This window comes from Notothenia coriiceps, unplaced genomic scaffold (genome assembly GCF_000735185.1).
Source record: "Notothenia coriiceps isolate Sejong01 unplaced genomic scaffold, NC01 NC01_scaffold00024667, whole genome shotgun sequence".
NCBI lineage: Eukaryota > Metazoa > Chordata > Actinopteri > Perciformes > Nototheniidae > Notothenia > Notothenia coriiceps.
The window spans coordinates 9,159,748-9,179,334 of record NW_011357368.1 but is presented as its reverse complement, the minus strand read 5'-3'; the positions used below and the strand labels follow the sequence as shown (position 1 = coordinate 9,179,334).

Below are 19,587 nucleotides of genomic sequence, written 5' to 3'. Positions count from 1 at the left end.
GTTACATTTAAAAAGCCAATTGCTATAATATATAAATAAACCTCAGTTATAGTTTTATCATGTGACCACAGTATGACCATAAGTGGCATAATCTACTCTCTGACCTGAGTGATGTTTAAGAGCTTGCTAATGTGCTTATTAGCACAAAGCACAATTAAAAACGTTGATCTGCACTATATTAAAATTAGAAAGTAAATGTAACCATTGATACGATAACATCCTGATTAGTACAGCGCTAATGTTTTTTCACCTGAATCTTCCATTCAGTGACTTTAGTGGTAACACGGCCATTTTAGCCAAATAAACTGTAACCTCAGATGTTGTTGTGTCAGTCAGTTGGACGTGTGGTGTCCTAAGCTTTGATGGTTAGTCAAGGACACACCTCTGTACCATGCATTACAACAGAAAAGCACTGTGGCCTTGAATAGGATCAGCATGTTTGGTCCATTAGTGAAATGCTCAGGATAAAAGAACATTACAATACAGGGCTCCCTCGTGGGGCTCTTGAGCGCAGCGACAATCAAAAGCCAAGGCCAGACTCTTCCGCTCCAGCAATGCTTACAGAAGGAAAACCCTCAAAATCATTTAAAGACTATATGAGTGGAGAGCATAATAAGTGTTCAGAATGCAAATGTAATCAATCTAAAAGATTTATGACTTTTTTGAACAAAGCAGTTTTTGCCTTGAACAAATAAAGCTTTGAGTAAAATCCAAATGATCACACTGGACATACTGCCTTATGTGCAGTTGTTCCCCTTCTTTATTTAGTCCTAGTCGCTAACAGATCATTAGCATGGGGAAGGTTTTGAATCGAGACATCGGTGATAATTAACTTCTGAACCAACTTTTTACACATCAGAGTTGGAGGTAGTTCAAGTCTTGTTGGCTAGCTAGATAGACATAATTACGTATATTGTAATTTCTTTAAATTAACTCTGGCAAGGTTGTTGTTGTTTTTCATTTCTTTGAAGTTTTTTAGTGATTTGTTGGTGTTTTGAGTCTCTTTTTAGTTATTCTGTCTTTTTACAGTTGTTTTGCATGTCTTTGAATTTCTTTTGTGATCCGTTGTTGTTCTGTGACTAGTTGTGCCTGTGAAAGTTTTGTATGACTCTTTGCAATTGTTTTGTGTCTGTTTTTAGATATTTTGTGTCTTTCATTGTTGTTTTGTGTTTTTTGTGTGTGTCTCTTTGCATCTCTGTGGTCATTTCAAGTGTCTTAGATGTGCATCTCTTTGAGTGACGTATGATATGTGAAGGTCAAAGGGCCCCCTGACACATTGGGCCCCTGGACCTGTACCCTGTAAGCCAAGTTCATTAAACTGATATGGTTTGCAAGCTAGACAATTTGAAACGTTTACTTTTTTTGTAATAAACCATATTTTACTTAAAGAAATGGACAAAAGACAGATTTGAAGTAAAAGGAGGTAGACACACTATTCAGGCTTACTTACAGTTTAAATGTGTGTGAAAAAAGATAGAACAAATTCTGTAAACAGCTGTTTAGCTTCAGTATTTTCTGTAAAGGTTAAATGAGGTCATTTAAAAAATGTGTGAAAAAAATACCATCCCCAAATGTTGTCCATAGTGCAATTCTATTTCTAACAACATGGGGGAGCTGTGGTACCGTGTTGTTCCACTTCCTCTTCAATTACCAGACAGAGAGAAAGAAGCTTGAGAAGAGAAAAGCCCGGGCACATATTGAAAATTCATGACATGCACTTCTCAACTTCTGCAAGATACACAGCAAGTATAATGAGCAAAAAGCTGAGAACTTGGTCCTTCCTGACTATTAGTTTGTATTTCTTTTGGGCTCTTTGTCTGTGTGTGAGTCTAACTCTCTGTGTCATCATTTACATTTAAATTACCGGCACAGCTCTGGCTTTAACAAAAGCACTGCGAAAGGCTCCAATGGAAAAGAATAAAAGAGGAAAATCTCTAAACAAACAGTAACTCTGGTCGTTATAAAAACTGTGTAATGAGTTGGAATTGAATGTATACGTGTAACTCTATTTTGCCCTTATCCTAATTGCCTATCTCCATCTTTTTTTGCCATGTAATTATTCTTAAACTCATCCTACAGTTGCTTTTAAAAATCCTTTCCTTTTTGCTCTCCCTATTTTTGCTCTGTCTCTTAGTGTCTGACCTAGTTTTGGACAGCCTTTTCTTACACACACACACACACACACACACACACACACACACACACACACACACACACACACACACACACACACACACACACACACACACACAACCAGTGTTCCCGCAGGTGTTTAAAAACCTTGAAAATTGGTTGAATTTTGATGTGGTGCTTTTAAGGTCTGCAGACGCCTGGAATATTGATTTTTTTAGGTTGAAATGGCTGAAATTGATCAAGGTCATGAAACAGCACTTTCAGACAATATTGCTCATGGCGGGCAGTGTTTTATTCCCATCATGCTCTATGGTTAACTCTCCTCCCTTCTCTTCATCTGAGGCTGCTGTTTGTACTTGCAGAGTGTGATGCAGAGTAGTGCTGGCATGTTGCCCCAGACCAGACCAAAATACACACTCACAGAGACACACACTCCAAAACAAAGACACACAGCCCACAGTGTGTCTTAAAAATATTACTTCCGATACATTTGGACTCCTCGTGTCCTCTCATCACAGGGAAAAACACGCTGCGTAGGAGGACTTTTTTAGGGACAGGACAGTGATGTCACACTGTTACAGCTAGCGCTACAGCACATGCTGAGCGAGAACTTTCTACCATCTGGTCAATCATTATTCATAGCAAGGCATAAACAGTAAAACGTGCCGCTGGGCATGTGCTGCAGCAAGTGTATGATAGAAAATGAGGGCCGAGGGCTGAAAACTGTTATTGACACGCTGCTGCTGCTTCCTCGGCTGATCTCGGACAAAGGTGAAGTGGTCGGATTAAGACACAAATGCTGGGGATAAGTACAGTTCGTGACAGGTTCAAGGAACACCCGGTCTAAAAACTGCACAGTACAACATGTTTTAGGGAACACTTGTCAGTACTAAGAGGCGTATTTCAGTGAAGCTGCACCAGTAGCAACACATTACAGGGGCCACTGTATAGATCTCCTTTAATGTAACCGTCACTGCATTGCTTTCACTAACATGCCCATTGCCCATTGCTTTATAGCACAATGACAGGAGAAGCCAAATTTGGAAGATACATTGCAGTAGCTGTTTGGACGTCCAATCCTATATTTAGGCCAGGTGCAGCATAGTGACGGGAAAAGTGGAGTGACCACACAGTGGATTATAACTCCTGAACTCCACTGCACTGAAAAGGCAGCGTTGAAGAACTGGAGCTATCACTCACGTTTTTGCAGTATCATTCTTTTAAAATCATGACAATATCAAGCACAAATACAGGCTCAGTGATTCTCACAGCTCTACCTAATGCATGGTTTATGTTGTAACAGGTGCACGTAATCACCGAAAAGCAACAAGGAGCAAATTCAGTGCAAACCTCTTTACGGATGGATTTAACTGGCAACTGCACCAGATGTACAATGGGGAGGGTGGTGAACCTTCACTAAAACGGCAAAACATGGCGAAGGGCAAGGTGTGGCATAGTTAGAAACATTTATTGCTTCATGCTGATGTTATGTTCAACCAATTTAAAACGAAACGCACTGGAAGAGAACAGACTTTCGCCAAGGCTGTTTCCATTTGGGGAAATATAGTGCGCATGTCCCCCGTGACTTGGATGCACTCCAATATTTAATGGGTTCTTCTTTGGCCAATGCTGCACACTTCCACCAAGTTTTATGAATATTTCGGCAATAGATTTTTCCGAAATGACAAGCAGACAAAACAAACCACACTGAAAACGTAACCTTAGAGGAAGTATTTACAAAAATACTTCCAACAGGAAACATTCAAGGTACTTCAAAAACATGTTATAACTTTTTTTTAATGAGTTTTTTGTATTTAAGGTATGTACGTACACATTTGTATTCTTGTATATGCTTGACCGTAAGATGAAGTATAGAAAATATTGGTGTCTTATAAGTATATCCACCACAGCTTACTGTCCAACATGCTGGTTAACCCACCTTGCTTGTGCACATCACAAGAAATGACTTTGGTGAGTACAGTGTATTCATAGCTGATAGAACAGACGACCTCAACACATAATGAAGTTGTACTTTTACCTTAAAGGTCCCCTATTATGCAAAATCCACTTGTTCATGTCTTTTATACCTAAACATGTGTCCCCTCTGTGTAAATAGATTCTGAACGTTTCAGGAAAAAATATTCGCTCACTTTTTGTCCTGATCCATTTATATAAAAACCTGTCTGAAAGTGAGCTGATCAGATTTTGGCCACTTTGTGATGTCATAACGATTTTTTAGCTTGTGTAACCATTAACCAATAACCAACCAAGGTANCATTCTTGTGCAAATGCATTGGCACATCAATATATTTTTATCTTTGTATATACACTGAACAAAAATATAAACGCAACACTTTTAAAATGGGAGCAAAAACAAAAGTGTTGCGTTTATATTTTTGTTCAGTGTATATACAAAGATAAAAATATATTGATGTGCCAATGCATTTGCACAAGAATGGAAAATGCCCCCATAGTGTAAATAGGGGTGAAACTGGAATTATGTTACAGACATGGAAAACATTTAAATATCACGCCTTAATCTTTGTTAACTTCTGTGGTGGCTGTTGGTCAAATGCAATATCACAAAGCTATTCCATCCCCGGTAGCCCAGAGCAAATGTGGCTATTGCTGTTCTCTTTAACAACGCAAAAAGGAGTTAACTAGTTTGTCGTGCTGAATGGACAATGACCTGAAACATTTGAAAAGTAATGTTTGGAAACATTTAGGATTCAACAATTTGCAAAGACAGCAAATCTTTAGTCACCAGTTAGCTTGTGACTCAGGCTAATAAAACCACATCAAATTGACAATGTAATGCTTTTTGAGGCAATGTTCCAATGATTTCCAACTATGTACAGTATATCTCAGCTCTCAATAGTTTGAATTTGACTTTTTTTGCAAAGTGAGATCTAAAGCCCTAATATTTCAACTGATATTAGATTAATTATAAAATTGTGCTCATATAAGCACTACATTTTCTGCTATGTAACCACAAACACACTAACATTGTAATTCTTCAAATAGCCATACTATTAATACTAAGGTCTACATACAATCTTGTCACACATTTTGACCAATTAAGGTTTAAATAGTTACATTAAAAATGACTCATACTCCTTTAGGTTCCCAGTAAGTCATAGTTAGCTACACGCAGAATACAGTAAACAGCAGCTAATTAGTCTTATTCATTTCACCTGTGCTTTTTTTCTCAATATATCTGCAAGGGAAAAGTTAAATCTATGATCTTAATTCACTACAACCATCACTGCATTCACTATCTAACTATTGCTAATACTGCTACTTTTGTACTAGCTACCACTAATACGACTACCATATACAGCTCATATATCAAGTAGTCAATTAGTAAGACTCAATTATTATTAGGCCTACTGATGATGCAACTTGTAGTAACTAAAGGTAGTATCCACAGTGCCAGTAGAGGTCATTTTAAGCATAGGGACAGTTGTCGTGGTATTAGCAGTATTGTACACAACCACACAAACCCCTTTGGATAAGTAATTTTCTAAGTGAAGCCAAGGTACACCTCGTTGTTTGCTTGCTTACAGCAGTGGTTAGAATTGATGCAGCATTAGCATTATGGTTGCAAATGGTTGAAAACATGACAGTGACAACACCCGCCTAATAAATGGTCTTAGGGACTAGCCATTGGGAGCAATGGAAACTGGACAAAAACTGAGACGGAAAGACATGGGTTCTGCTTCTTCCACCATTCATAATTTGACAAAGACCATTTTGCCATCTACTAAGCAGTAACTAACCTCTATCCATGTCTGTAGGTTGCGGAAGGAAGCCATCTTGGTGACGTCGTACACAAAGACCACTGCGTGGACATTGCGGTAGTAGTGTTCCACCATGGATTTACGAAAGCGCTCCTGGCCTGCGGTGTCCCATACCTGCACCTGTGGAGATAGACCGGATGAAACTGTTTGGATTTGACTGAGGAAAAGTGAATATGCATGTACTAGCTGTATATTACCGCCAAGATCATTATGTAATTGTTTTGACTTGTTTGTCTGGTCAGCAGGATAACAGAAAAAAGACTGGTTTGATTTTCATGAAACTTGTTTGAAGAGTGTAACTTGGACCAATGAATAACAGGTTATATTTTGGTGCATATCTGAATCACAGGACGGATAGACGCATAATTTCTTACTTATGGAATTGACCTTGGTGGAGTTCTGTTTGTGGTTTCGACCTTAAGCATGTCATGTCACATCATCCAGAGTAACAGAATCAGGACACCAATGTTTGTGACGTTTATATAAAAAAATATTTAATCACCACATCAATCTGGCTACAATCACTTGTCTGAACCAATATGAGCGTACAAGATCCAGTCCATGGCACTTTACAATTTCAACAGGAAACTGCTGTAAGGTCTCATGAGAGCAGTACTCTATGGCACATTTGGCTTTTCTGCTTAATCATTAACGAAGGCCTCAGGCAGATCTACTCTGTGCTGTAAGCGAAATTGATGTATGCCAAAATGAAATACAGTGACACATGCCAAATGGTGAGTTTAACCAAAAATAAAACACCTCATTTGGATCATTTGCCAACATTTGCAGAGTATTTTCTTCAATGTCAAATAGACAAAGAGCAACTGAGCTTTATTTCCCCTTCTTCTGCACAAAAGAAGATATCGATTTCACCAAAATGTTCAGCCATTTTAGAATGCAGATAGTGGAAAAGTTATTTACGGCTCATGATTGGTCACATAAACTGTTCTGTATATTGTGCTCAAATTGTCAGCTTGCTGAATGTCTTTGTGTAATCAGTAGCACTTTGTGTTTCAACAAGGACGGCTCCCATCACTCGACCCAAGCCTGTAGGGAAAAAGGACGAGCCAATTATCTGCTATTACCATGTGAAAGGACAAGCACGGCTATTTAGCTTTTGAGCAGATGCTGAATGCTGCATTCAATACAGCTCATAAAATCAAAGCTTGTTCTCAGTTGGACACTGCCTGGCCATAATCTGATTTTCTTCATATATTATATGCATCTCATATTGTACATTTCTTTCTAAACCAATATCTATAATTGTGGCTTAGTGACAACTATAAAGTGCACTGTTTTTAAACCAGCCTACAGTAAATGTAAGTATGAGACAATTAAGCCAAATGTATATTTTACCAAATGTTGCAGTCAATAGCAATGAAAGTCAAACGTCTGAATTATTACCTTTACTTCAACACCTAACTCTTTGTCTATACTTAGTGCTCTGCTCTGCTATTTTTAGTCTTCTGCAGTTAATACAATTGGTCTGTGTGCTATTTTTATTCACCTGCCAGAGGACCGGAGGATAAATAGTCGCCCATCCAGATCTTTGTACAGTTAGTTTTGAGGAAATGTTATATATTACCTGTTATAGGTAAACCGTGAGGGACATTTTGACTTGTTGGCTCATCTGTGCCAGTGAAGTAGCCCTACGTTTCACTCTAATAATGTAAAATGAAATAGCCCACTGAAGAGGCCATGAAATGACCATCTGGATGACCCACATAACAATATTTTAGATTCCTGTCTCAGCTCTGGTAATAAATTATCCTGGAGCGTGCTGGATCTAAAACACCTGCATGCTGGAAAACCTTCAGCTCTCACGTGTTGACCATATACAGTCTATGGTGTTGACACAAATGATACCACACCAAAAAAAAATCCTTTACTCAAGTTTTTGAATGTTGAAGAGATTAGCCGTAGAAAAAGTCTGCCTTGTCTCCAATATAATGGAACTATATGGCACTCTGTGGCCACACAATATAAGATGTCATAACCCAGTTACTCAAGATAAGCCACAGACTAAGTTTGAGCCGTTTCATATAGGAACTATTTATATTTTACCAAACTACACCCGCCAACTGTATCACCGAGAAGAAAGCGTTTTATACCCATGGACAAGAGGCTCTGCAAAGCTCACCACAAGCTAGCTAACGTTAGCTAGTTTGCTACATGGAAATATGACTAATATCTTCCTTGGCAGAGCTGACTTAAGCTAACTAGCTCTATCTCAAATTGTAACAACACTACAGGTAAGAAAAAAAGTATTTCTGATTTTGGGGTGAACTGTCGATTTAAAGTTTAAGTTGAAAATACATTTACACTTGTTGTTCCTCATTCCTCATATATGTTTTGAAGAGAATATCGATGATTCCGACAAGCTGACCTAACAGGTGTAGTGGGTTTGTGAGTCAGCATTAGGGGGCATCTGGAGGTTGTAGACAGACTGTGTTACTGAGACAGAAAGGAGGAAGGGAGCATGGGCTTATGTGAGTGTGATAGAGAGGTTGCATGCTCATTTACCGGTGCAAGGAGGGGGAAGGTATGAACAAGACACAGAAGAATAATACATCTCAATAAAAACCTAATATTTACTTACAGGCCAAAATATAAAACAATGTTTATCATGTAAAACTCAATCTTGATTCATCCTTGTTGTCATGATATTGTAACTAGCATGTTATAATACTACTGCTCCTAAATAGATTTAGCTATAAATCAGCCATTATACATACATTGATACTAATGTTTGAAATCATTACATTTCAATTCAGTGATTACCAGCATAGCATTACAGTACTATGGCCTACATTTCTAATTTGGTTTGTGTACAAGTGTATAATTAGATGTGACTTGTTTGATATGTGATACATTCCATACTTAAAATGGAAAGCAAATTTTCTTCATGGTTTTAAAAGGGGAAATTGTTTAAATTTATACGTCTGTTCATTGACATCCTGCAAATACATCAGGGACGCTAGAGTTGGACACAAAAGGTACCTGGTCTTAGGGCTGGAACTATCAACTGTTCTCATTCTTGATGCCTAATCTTATCTTCTCGATAACCCGGCTATTAAATAATATTAAAACATCTAAAAATAGTGAAAATGGCCATAGTCTCCCTCAAACAGAGGGGTCTTGAGTTGATTTTGTTGTATTCTTTACATATTTACAATCAATTGTTTACCTGTAGGTTTTTATAAAAAGGATATTCGTTTTCTAAACAAATGTCTTAATACAGGTTGAAAGGTTCGCCATTATCAGCTTCAGATTTAATCAACATTGGCAAAAAACATATTGATTTCTCCATACAAATATTTTTCAAAATACCCATGGGTTTATGTATTTTACCATTAGGCTACAATAACACACAAAGACTATGTAGTCAATACATGTTTCATTTCTCCAACATTTTAAATTACATTTGTAATTAAATAGCGTTATGAGTGTAGTCTCTTGTTTTGTGAGGGTAAGAAGAAAGAAAAGGCCACTGGTAGACTTTGAGCTGCAGCTGATCAACAAAAATAAAAAATGGGGAGGGAGTGCAGGGAACACCACAGATTAAAATCCAGCCCCTCTGCTGATTTTACCTTGATAGTCTCCCCCTGAATAACCACCGCCTTCTCCCTGAAATCCACGCCGATAGTGGCCTCCGTCTTGTCGGGGAAGCTCCCCCCGGTGAAGCGGAAGGTGAGGCAGGTCTTCCCCACGTTGGAGTCCCCGATGACGATGATCTTAAAGATCCGCGTCTGGATGCTCAGCTCCAGGGAGGACGTGATGCTCGGGGCGGGATCGGTGCTGCTGCTGGCTCGGCTCCGGCCGGCTCTGTGTAAATCCATGGAGGGTGTCAGCATGGTGACATTGTCGTCCGCTCGGTTCCTTCGTGTCATCCCTTTTCCTCCACCAATCCCACCACCGCCGCTGCCCGGAGCTCTGGTCTCCTCCTCCGGGGAATCGTTGGTCATCTTGCCGGAGGAGGCGATGCGAAAGTCGGTGTGAGTGTGTGGAGAGGAGAGGGGTTGGACCGATGGATGGATGAGTGAAGGGAGGGGAATGGAGGAGGAAGGGAGGACGGAAGGAGGAGACCAGAGATGCAACAACAATACCAACGATGCTCTGCTTCAGCTGAGTGTGGCCCTAAAGGGAGAAGTATTGTAAAATAAAATGTAGTTCAGATTTAATTATTAGGGTCGGAGACCAGAGGTCGGCGAAGACCCTATTGAAATCGCGACCGATAAACCTGCGAAAAACACCCAAAAACAGGGAAAACGACCGGCAAAAGCACAGAAAAGGTTCGGAAATCATGACGGCTGATAGGCCGCGATATTGATATCGTTACGATCAATTTAGTCGCTCGCTAAGCGAGCGATAACCATGCAGAACCCACAAAAAACAGGGAAAACAAGGGGCAAAAGCCCATTAAAAGTGTCCTAAATCATGGCAGTAGGTAGCCCATGCTCAATGTTAAATAGCACATTATTGAGACCGATTATTTGTTATTATTATTATTTGAACATTTTGCACGCACTTTTGACACCCGCAACATATGTGAAAACTCACCAAATGTTGCACTCGCGTCAGAAGTGTGGCAACTTGAAATATTTAATTGGTTCCGGAACTTTGCGTAAAAAATTGCGTAGGCCATGCCCACTTCCGTTTTTATCGTAAACTCCCCCCACTTTAACTTTCACGTAAACAAACGAAACTCACTACGCATATCTAAGGTGCGGAGACGAACCAAAAAGCCTCTTGGAGGGGTATAAAATAACGTACAGGAAGTCGGCCATTTTGAATTTGGCGTTGGAAAAACGCGCTTTATCGCGTTTTTCGTCCTCCGTACGAAATCTATCTTGTCATAGGGACTTTGTCCGTACGACTCGAAATTCGTCGGGTAGCTTCTCGAGACATGGGCAATTTAAAGTTATCACGGAAAGCTTTTTCTTTCGCACGGCGTAGCCGTGATTTGGCGCCAAAGTTTGCGTTCGCTCGATGCTAGGCGGTCCCTCGCCATGGAAAACGATGATTTCATAACGCCAACTGACATTCTCAGAACGCAACCAAACTTCACATGATGGTTAACACTGCGGCCCTGAACAGCTCTAGGTGAAATCTGATGTTACTTAATTTGGCGTTACCATGGCAACGGATCCTTCGCCATAAAACACGGTGTAGCTGTAACTCCAATGGACAAGGTCCCATCGTCCCCCAATCTTCACTTTTATACCACCGGTCAATGCCTCAACATCTCTACCTGGAATCTGAGATCTCACCATATGCCGTTTCCATGGCAACGCATCCCTCGCCAAATAATACGATGTTGTTGTAATTCAATGGAAAATCGTCCAAACAGCACCAGACTTCAGGCTATCATTGATGGTCCGGCCCTCAACAGCTCTATGTCAATTAGGGGATGTCATCATATGCCGTTGCCATGGCAAAGTATCCTTCGCCAAAAAACCTGGTGTTGTCGTAATTCAATGGGAAATCGTCCAAACGGCACCAGACTTCATATGATGGCTAATGGTCCGGCCCTCAACAGCTCTATGTCAATTATGGGATGTCATCATATGCCGTTGCCATGGCCCACCCACATGCACGTCTGGCCCACCCACAGCCAATCAGCGCGTTATAGCGCAGAGCTGGGAAGCCCAGAAGGAAGTGCCACAAACTGCAGTTCATCTAGTGGCCAACAGGGGATGGATGCAGAAAGGAGCAATTCCCATAGACCCCCATGTTAAAATGCCCAACTTTACAGCAGAAATAAACATGTTTATAGCCTGGATCCATTCAAAGTTATTCTGGATATAGTTAGATTCCACCTTCATGACATTGGATAGGGAGTGCATTTTTTTAACGTGAGTAAATTAGTAAGTAAAGTAAGTTTTGCCGTGAGTGAATTAAAATCTTTTTTCTTCTTGAGGTCTGCAGTGAAGCGTGTACACATTTGCTGAATATGAAAAGACTCTCTCAGTGTGTGCCCACTGTGCGACTGTCAAGGATACATAACCTGTGGCCGCCGAGCCAGTCATGTGTAGGGATGGGTACCGAGCCCCGGTATTAAACGGGCCCCAGGGCTCAATTATTAAAGACCGTGGTTCCATTAAGCTCCGACGTTATCGGTCGGTACTGGAGAGAGACATGTAAAACATATCTGTCATATGTATTATTGCTACACAAACATTATATTGCGTTTTAGTGTCGCCAACTCCGTTTCTAATATGCAAAAAGACAGCAAAATGCGTCTATGATTATTTTTAGTATTTTAGATCTTTCCAATCCCCGCCTGCTTGCGAGGGGGCGGGGCAGTTTACACACATGCAGCTGCTACATGCAGCAACACACACACACGGAGGAGATGGCAGAGAGAACGCGCTCCAAGGTGTGGTTAAACTTTACCCGTCTCGATGCTCGTTACCAAAAGTGCAATAAGAGTTTAGCATGTAAGGGCGCCGGTAACACGAGCAATTTGTCAAAACATTTAGCAAAAGTGCACCACATTCAGACGGAGAAATGCACTGGGCTCGACTGTCTTTCTGGTAGCGCTGTAGCCCCCCCATCCACAAGTAACGTTTCCACGTCAGGTGTTATGAATGCTAGCAGCGACACACGGAGTTAACTCAATTATACAAACATGGGTTAATGATTAGAGGTAACTGAGTTATTTATTTTGTTAAAGTTTCAGCTATTCTGTTTACAGTTCTATCCGATTATTTAATACGATGTATACGATTGTTGTTTCTTTTGATGTTAAATATTATGTATTTAATTTAAATAAAAAGCAATATTAGTTTTGTTCACAATTTGTTTAGTTAGTTTAGCTTCTTTTTTTCCCCAAAAAAACTGATAAAAGTACAGTTAAAGCACCGGATCGATAAGCAGTATCGATAAAAGTAGTAGTAGGCCTACCGTTAAAACCTTAACGATACCCATCCCTAGTCATGTGGATGTCAGTTTTACACACATTCTGAGGCCGCCGTGCCTATGCTTTTGTTTTCACTGCTAGTTTATGCTTATGTTCAATTAGTGCATTAAGTTTCAGCTCAGACCCCACGCTTAATAAGTCTCCCCCTGGCCCACCTATCTTCAGGCCCATCCACACAATAATTCCTGGCTACGCCACTGGGATGATGTATGATAGCTTAAAACTATTTGCTTGCCTTTTTTATTTGAGCTTAACAGGTCTCACATGTGCAAAATATCTGTTCACACTACTTTTTTGTTGATATTGAGCAGAGTTGAGAAATAAAGCTTGAGATAAAGTTTGCAAGAAACACAATATCATTACCTTAGCAGACATAAAAATAAAGGTTTGAATACATAATTATCCTCTCTTAAGAGATCCTTCTTTTTTATATTTAAAAGCGGCTACTGTTACCACTTCATGCAAATACTGAGAAAATGCCTGTGTTAAGTGCTACCCCCCAGAGGTTTGCACATGTCACATGTGAGAGTGGAAAACAATGATCCGTAGCAAAAAAAAATATTGTACATTTTGTATAAGGTTAAACATTAAACACACATATAAAGAGAATGAATCTGCCGTTGCCAATGGCAAAAAAAAAAAAAAAAAAGGTATTTTAAATGACACTGTGAGGACTGCATGCTTTTAAATCTGTACACAGGTAAGGCATTGAGAATTCTTCAGATTTCTTCTTTAATGATTAGTGTCAGTGGGTCTACTCATCAAATGTATGCTGTGCTCACTGAAAAAAAAGTGGTCACACTGAATACAAGGCTTTATAGGGGGAGAAAAAAGAGAAAAACAATCCTAAAAAATATTTTCAATCTTAGACTCCACAGCGCTGAGAGACCACATGAAACAAAATCAAGTGTCTTTGTGTTTGATTCCCTGGAACTTGCAAAAAGTTCAAAGAGTTAACTCATGAATATTTTACCAGAACTTCATCTGAACATCTGAATGTACTGAAGTCCATCAATAGCCTTTCTGTCTTCACACCCAGGCCCCACAGTCTCACTCTTTCTCTCCTTTTTTTTACTTTCACTTTTCCTCTCTCTCCTCCAACAACCACACCACACAAGGCCACCCATTCAAAGAACCTCCTCATCCAGAGGCAGCGTCCCCTGAAGTGCCTACAGACCATGCTGCCTGGGATTGAAGTGTGCGATATGAAGGAGAGCCTGTGGGCTAGCTGCGTATACCTTTCTGATAATGAAGCTACAGGGCTTCCTTTTCATCATTGTAATCAAGCAAAGCAGAGCATCACAGTCAGTTACACGGCATATACATTTAATGGCTTCCAGTACATGATGTTCCTTTGTTTGTGTGGTTCAGGACTGTGATCAGTTCACACTTGAATCTGATATAACCCCAAAAATATGACCCAAAAAAACATGTGTCTTTTTGCAAAGGAACAGTCTTTATATAATTAGGGTCCTCTTATATTCTCATTATTACGCTCTTTAGTTTGGCAAAACACATTGCAGAGAGTGGGAGGATAGGGGTTTATTGGAGGGGTACAACTAAGATTTGTCCTGAGACCCTCAATACAGTCAGTATGGTCATGTTAAAACTAAATGCAAATATGTGAGGGAAAATGTGTAGTGGCAGTAATATTGCATTATTTTGGTGCTTATAATATTCAAATGAACTATGAGTTGACTGAAGTGCCTTTTTCTTTATCTCCTGTATCTCTCTCCACACCCAGAGCCGGCCTGACCCATTAAGCGACATAAGCGGCCGCTTAGGGCCCCGCAGCCACTAAGGGGCCCCCTAGCAACAAAAAAAAAAAAAATTATTTAAAAAATAAATAAATCTCAGTACACCGTCGCCGTGATAAGTATGTTTAATTAATTGTGTTAATATGCCTATATTGCCTACTCTCAAAGTCATGTATTATATTATTGAGTCAATAATATAATACATTAACCGAGCTTTGCTTGAACCTCATCATGACACAAGAGAGGACGGCAGGATTGTAATTTCCCGTGTTCAGTGAATGCAACAGAGACAAGACACCAGACCAACCAGAGAGTTGAATGGAAATAAACATCTGTCTTATTGGCTGACAGGTACCTATCCTGTGAGCTGTGACAATGTTTAAAATAAACTGTCAGTCGGACTCAGAGTTTTTGAAGATGGACATAAGAAAACATTTTCTTAAAAAATACGACAATTCTCAAGTGGTGGCTCACACAACAACCCCAGAGCCACCACTTGAGCCAGGTAAACAAGGTATGTAAATGTCAGTAAACTTCCAAGTTAAGCGAACATGTAAGCAAAGGATAAATTACAGCTACGTTGACGTTACTTTGAATCGCGGGGGTAAGCTAAACCGTTAGCAAGTATAGCTAGCCAGATATATTAAATAAACACTTTGTCATATAATCTAAATGTAATGTTTTTTAGCGTTACCTGGTGATTTCAAAGAAAGCTCTCTGGGAAATGCTGACTTACTGTTCGACATGAAGCTAGAACAGGCATGGGCAAACTAAGGCCCGCGGGCCATATACGGCCCGCTGAATATTTGTACAAAATTGTCCAAATTTTAGTAAAGACCACATTCATTTTGCCTTTTTCCTGCAATACCCGGCATTTCAGTTGATCCCACTAGATGGCGCACTCTAGACACAATTTACCTTTGCTGGAGTCTGGTCTATTCTCTCAGCTGGCCCCACTCGGCAACCCAGCAAGATCGGCGAATACAAGTTGTAACAAGCAGTAGCGCTGAGCAAAGTGACTAGAACGCGACCACACACTTATAAAAACACTTATATAAAGTCAGGCAACACTAACCAGGCTTAGTGTGATTCTGTTTANGCGAAAAGCTTTTAAAATGCGTGTTTTCTGAATGGAATCGGATCCATCAGGCTAAACTAACCTGTAGCTGCTCCGTCCACACTCACAACGTCATACAGACATAAATAAAGCAGCGACTGTATTCGCCATGACATAGACAGTCTGTGGTTTGTACATGTTTAACTTTTGTCCAGTTTCTGAACAGATATGAGGAGCTGTGAGCTCTGAGTGTGTGCTAACGGCTGATGTGTTTGGACATATTGCGCTGTCGGGCGTTGACCAATCACGAAGCGTCATTTCTTGACTGGCAGCAAAAACAACCAATGACAGCAGTGCTTCTTTGGCTGGCTCTGTCCAATCATAAACAAGAAGTGTTCTCCCTAAAGGAATACCCTTTCCGTCGAATGTGAAATGCTGTTGTGTTTTCTGAAATGCTGTTGTGTTTTCTGAAATGCTGCGGTGTTTTGTGAAATGCTGTGGTGTTTTGTGAAATGCTGTGGTGTTTTGTGAAATGCTGTGGTGTTTTGTGAAATGCTGTGGTGTTTTGTGAAATGCTGTGGTGTCTTGCACTTCAGGGCCACCGTGTGCAACAATGAAAAACCAATGAACCCATATAGAAGCTTGGCCAAACCAAATTGAAATCAAGGGATAATTAATAGTAACAGAATACACAAAGGACACTGACAAAATCCTAATCCCCCCTTTAACATGGAAGCAGGTGGTTTGTCCCAATATGTCCCAATTGGTTCCTTGCAGTATTTATGACTCCTCAGCACTCGACCACGCCCTTTGCTGAACCAGGAAGTAACCTCCCCCAATGGTAACTCAAGAGACAAAGAAAGTAGCTAATTAATACAAACTATTTTGTCAGTTAATTTATGTAACCGTAGCCAAAATTTGACAGTCCGACGTCAGGCCGCTTAGTGAAAAAGCAAGTTAAGCCAACTGTACTCTGCAAGCTTATCAAAATGTCTTACTCGTGTAAGGTTTATAAGTTCAGTACAGGGTCCATTCCTGCATGCATTTGGTTGTTTGTATTCTAAGTGTTTTAAAATAGTGTGTATTATCTAAAAATAGTGATAATGTATTTGCCAAACAGTGCTTTTGTTGTGTCTCGTCAAATGTGTTGGTTATGTTTATGTATTATGTCTGTCATTTCATGTTTAGTCAGGTTTTCATGTTTATTCACGTCATGACAGGTCTGTCTATTTATGTCTTTCATCTCTAGTTAAGTCCCCGTGTTTCATGTCGTGTCTCGTTTTCCATTTCCTGTTTTATTTTGTACTTACCTCTTGTCTCTCATTTCAGGCCCTGTTACTTCCTCCCTTTGCGTGTTTTCCCGCCATCGTCAGGGTCTGCCCCGCCCCTGATTGTTTCCACCTGTTCCCACTCACCTCATGTTTAAATAGTCCTGTCTGCCCCTGTCCTGCGTCAGTTTGCCTTGTTTGTTTCCACGTATGGTCGTGCCAGGCCTCAGCAAAGGGATGATAGTTCACAGTCTTGTCAGGTTTTGTTATTTTTGTAGACTTTAAGTTCTCTTTTTGCTTAGTTCTTAGTTAAAGATTATATCAGTTTGTAACCCCTTGTCTCAGTTCACATGTGAGTTGAAAGCAGTTTCACCAAATCATTATTTCTCCTCCATTTGTGTGAAAAAACAAAGCCATTGATTGGCCCAAAATATTGATAAAAATGTGTCATGAAGAATTTAGTTTTTTTTTTCTTTTTCTGCCCCTTGAACTATATCAAAACCCGCTACAACAGTGAACTGCCTACACATTAATGCATCTGTATCATTGTATTGATTTAATGAAATTAAAGTAAGAAATCTTCTGCAAATAGAAGATTGTGATTCCAGACAGTATAACTAAACAATGCATAAAGACTGTTGTTTAATGCAGCTGGAATACCAATAGTAAGATTACAATTGTAGCCATCAGTTTATTAATGAATATGATTTCCATTTGACTTAAAGTTTATAGCCATGCCATTCTATGAGGATATAAGTTAATGCTGCTTTTACCAGAGAGAAAGTGAAACAGATTTTCTCACACCATCTAGTCAAGTGATCTGATCAGCTGGTCCAATTATCACATTCCATTAACAAACATGGCCGTAATGCAAGGGATTGCAGTGTCACCAGGAAGTCCGAATAGATTAATCATCAAGGTGCAAAGAAAAAAGAAAAAGCAGAAATTCCCTTTTAGTACATACAGTACAGTATATACAAAATGTTGTCTGCCTTGCCCTCAAACAAATTAACAAAACTCTTTCAGTAGCATATTCCTTTAGGTCAATGTAATTTACAAAGTGCTGGACTTTATTTATAGCCCTAGCGGTTGCAGCTAAGGAGATTCCAGCACTGTTTCCAGAGAGGATTTGTCATTTGTATTTTCTCTGACCCAGCAGGTGTTTGATGCAGAATCAGTACAGCACGCCTGACTGGCTACTGAGAGGGGACTTCTGGGTATATGGCACAAGAACTACAGGTGAAAATAGCATATGGCTAATACATTATCCTACGTACAAACATGTTATGTTAGGTTGTGAAGATCTAAAATAATTCTGGAGGACAACAACAGTTGAACCTAAATTACTTTCAAATATATGTCAGTTTGTACATTAATGCATGAATGATAAACTCATTATCTAATGTTCAGGGACAGATAATAAGTACATGTATTTTGAAAGCATATTTTTAGTTTTGACGAGTAATTTTCACTGAAGGAGTTGTGCAAGTGTCTGGAGTCTAAGTTAAATGTTATTATTGGTTACAAAAGCAACACAATTTATTTTATCAAGACTTTGCATCAATGGCATTGTGTTGGTGTTAACACAGGCATGCTCATGTGTTCACAATGAACATTTTGCTGATGTTTAACAAGTAAGCTTGTCCTATTTACTATTTTAGATTAGCATGTTGGCGGTCTAACAAAACGTACAGCTGACACACATGGAAATGTTATTAGTTTTGTAGATTTGCTGGAAATGATTAGAATAATTGAACATTTTGACCTGAAGATTGAGCTAATGGGGCCATGAATGTCTGAACCAAATGTCACAGCAATCCATCCAATAGTTGTCAAGACTGAAAGACAAAAACCTCTCCTGACCGAAGGAAAAGTCAAAACATTGTCAAAATCCCTATGAATCTTCCTTTTGTCTTCATAAATATCTGTGCAGAACACCATGTTTATCCATCAAATATTTGTTAAGATATATTTGCGACACTGCTAGCTTGACATACATTTAAAAAAATGCAACTGTAGCATTCCAAATCTTACTATTAGCATCATTAAGATCATTATCTTAATGACATGCTTACCATAAGCTTCTGTTCAATGTCACAGTTTCAATTAATTATGTAAATATTTGATTATGGGGGGGGGGGTGTTTGATATTTCAATGTGAAATCAGACAGTATAATGCTTGAGGATGTTTGAAACAATATACAAGAGAAAGAGGAAATTAGCGTAACTCACCGTTTGAAATGTAACCATGCGATTTGCTGTTGTTTGTCAGAGCTGCTTTGCTTCCATTTTGACTAACTTACAAAACAACACAAATGCACGTGTACACACACTGCCTGTCTGTTGATATCAGCCTGAAATGCAGACAGAAATACCAATCAAGTTCTGTTTTCCTTCGCCAAGTCAATGTCTCTCTTACACACAGACACAAATAAAGGCTCCCTGCTCACTGTTTCCCTCATTCAAAGACACAAGCTCTTCCTCACAGTCATACACACTGTCTCTCAAAAAAGACACACATGATCTCTCTCACACACACGCATGTTAAACACACACACTCGCGCTGTGTCAAACAGTCCCGACGCTTGTGTCTGACAGAGCTCCCTTCTTCCTCAGTCAATGAGCTGTTTGTCTGGAAGCAAGGCTCAGT

The 19,587-nt window shown here is 39.7% G+C and overlaps 1 protein-coding gene across 1 annotated transcript; it reads right to left on the bottom strand.

Annotated features, from left to right (window-relative positions):
- Positions 1-5,785: 5,785 nt before the first annotated feature.
- Positions 5,786-19,505, bottom strand: LOC104955475 (ras-related protein Rab-33A-like). The gene is made up of 4 exons (XM_010782802.1): positions 19,170-19,505; positions 9,524-10,070; positions 5,913-6,053; positions 5,786-5,815 (listed from the first exon to the last, which is right to left on the bottom strand). The coding sequence occupies exons 2-4, from the start codon at positions 9,896-9,898 to the stop codon at positions 5,786-5,788; spliced, it is 546 nt and encodes a 181-aa protein (XP_010781104.1). The 5' UTR covers positions 9,899-10,070; positions 19,170-19,505.
- Positions 19,506-19,587: the final 82 nt, after the last annotated feature.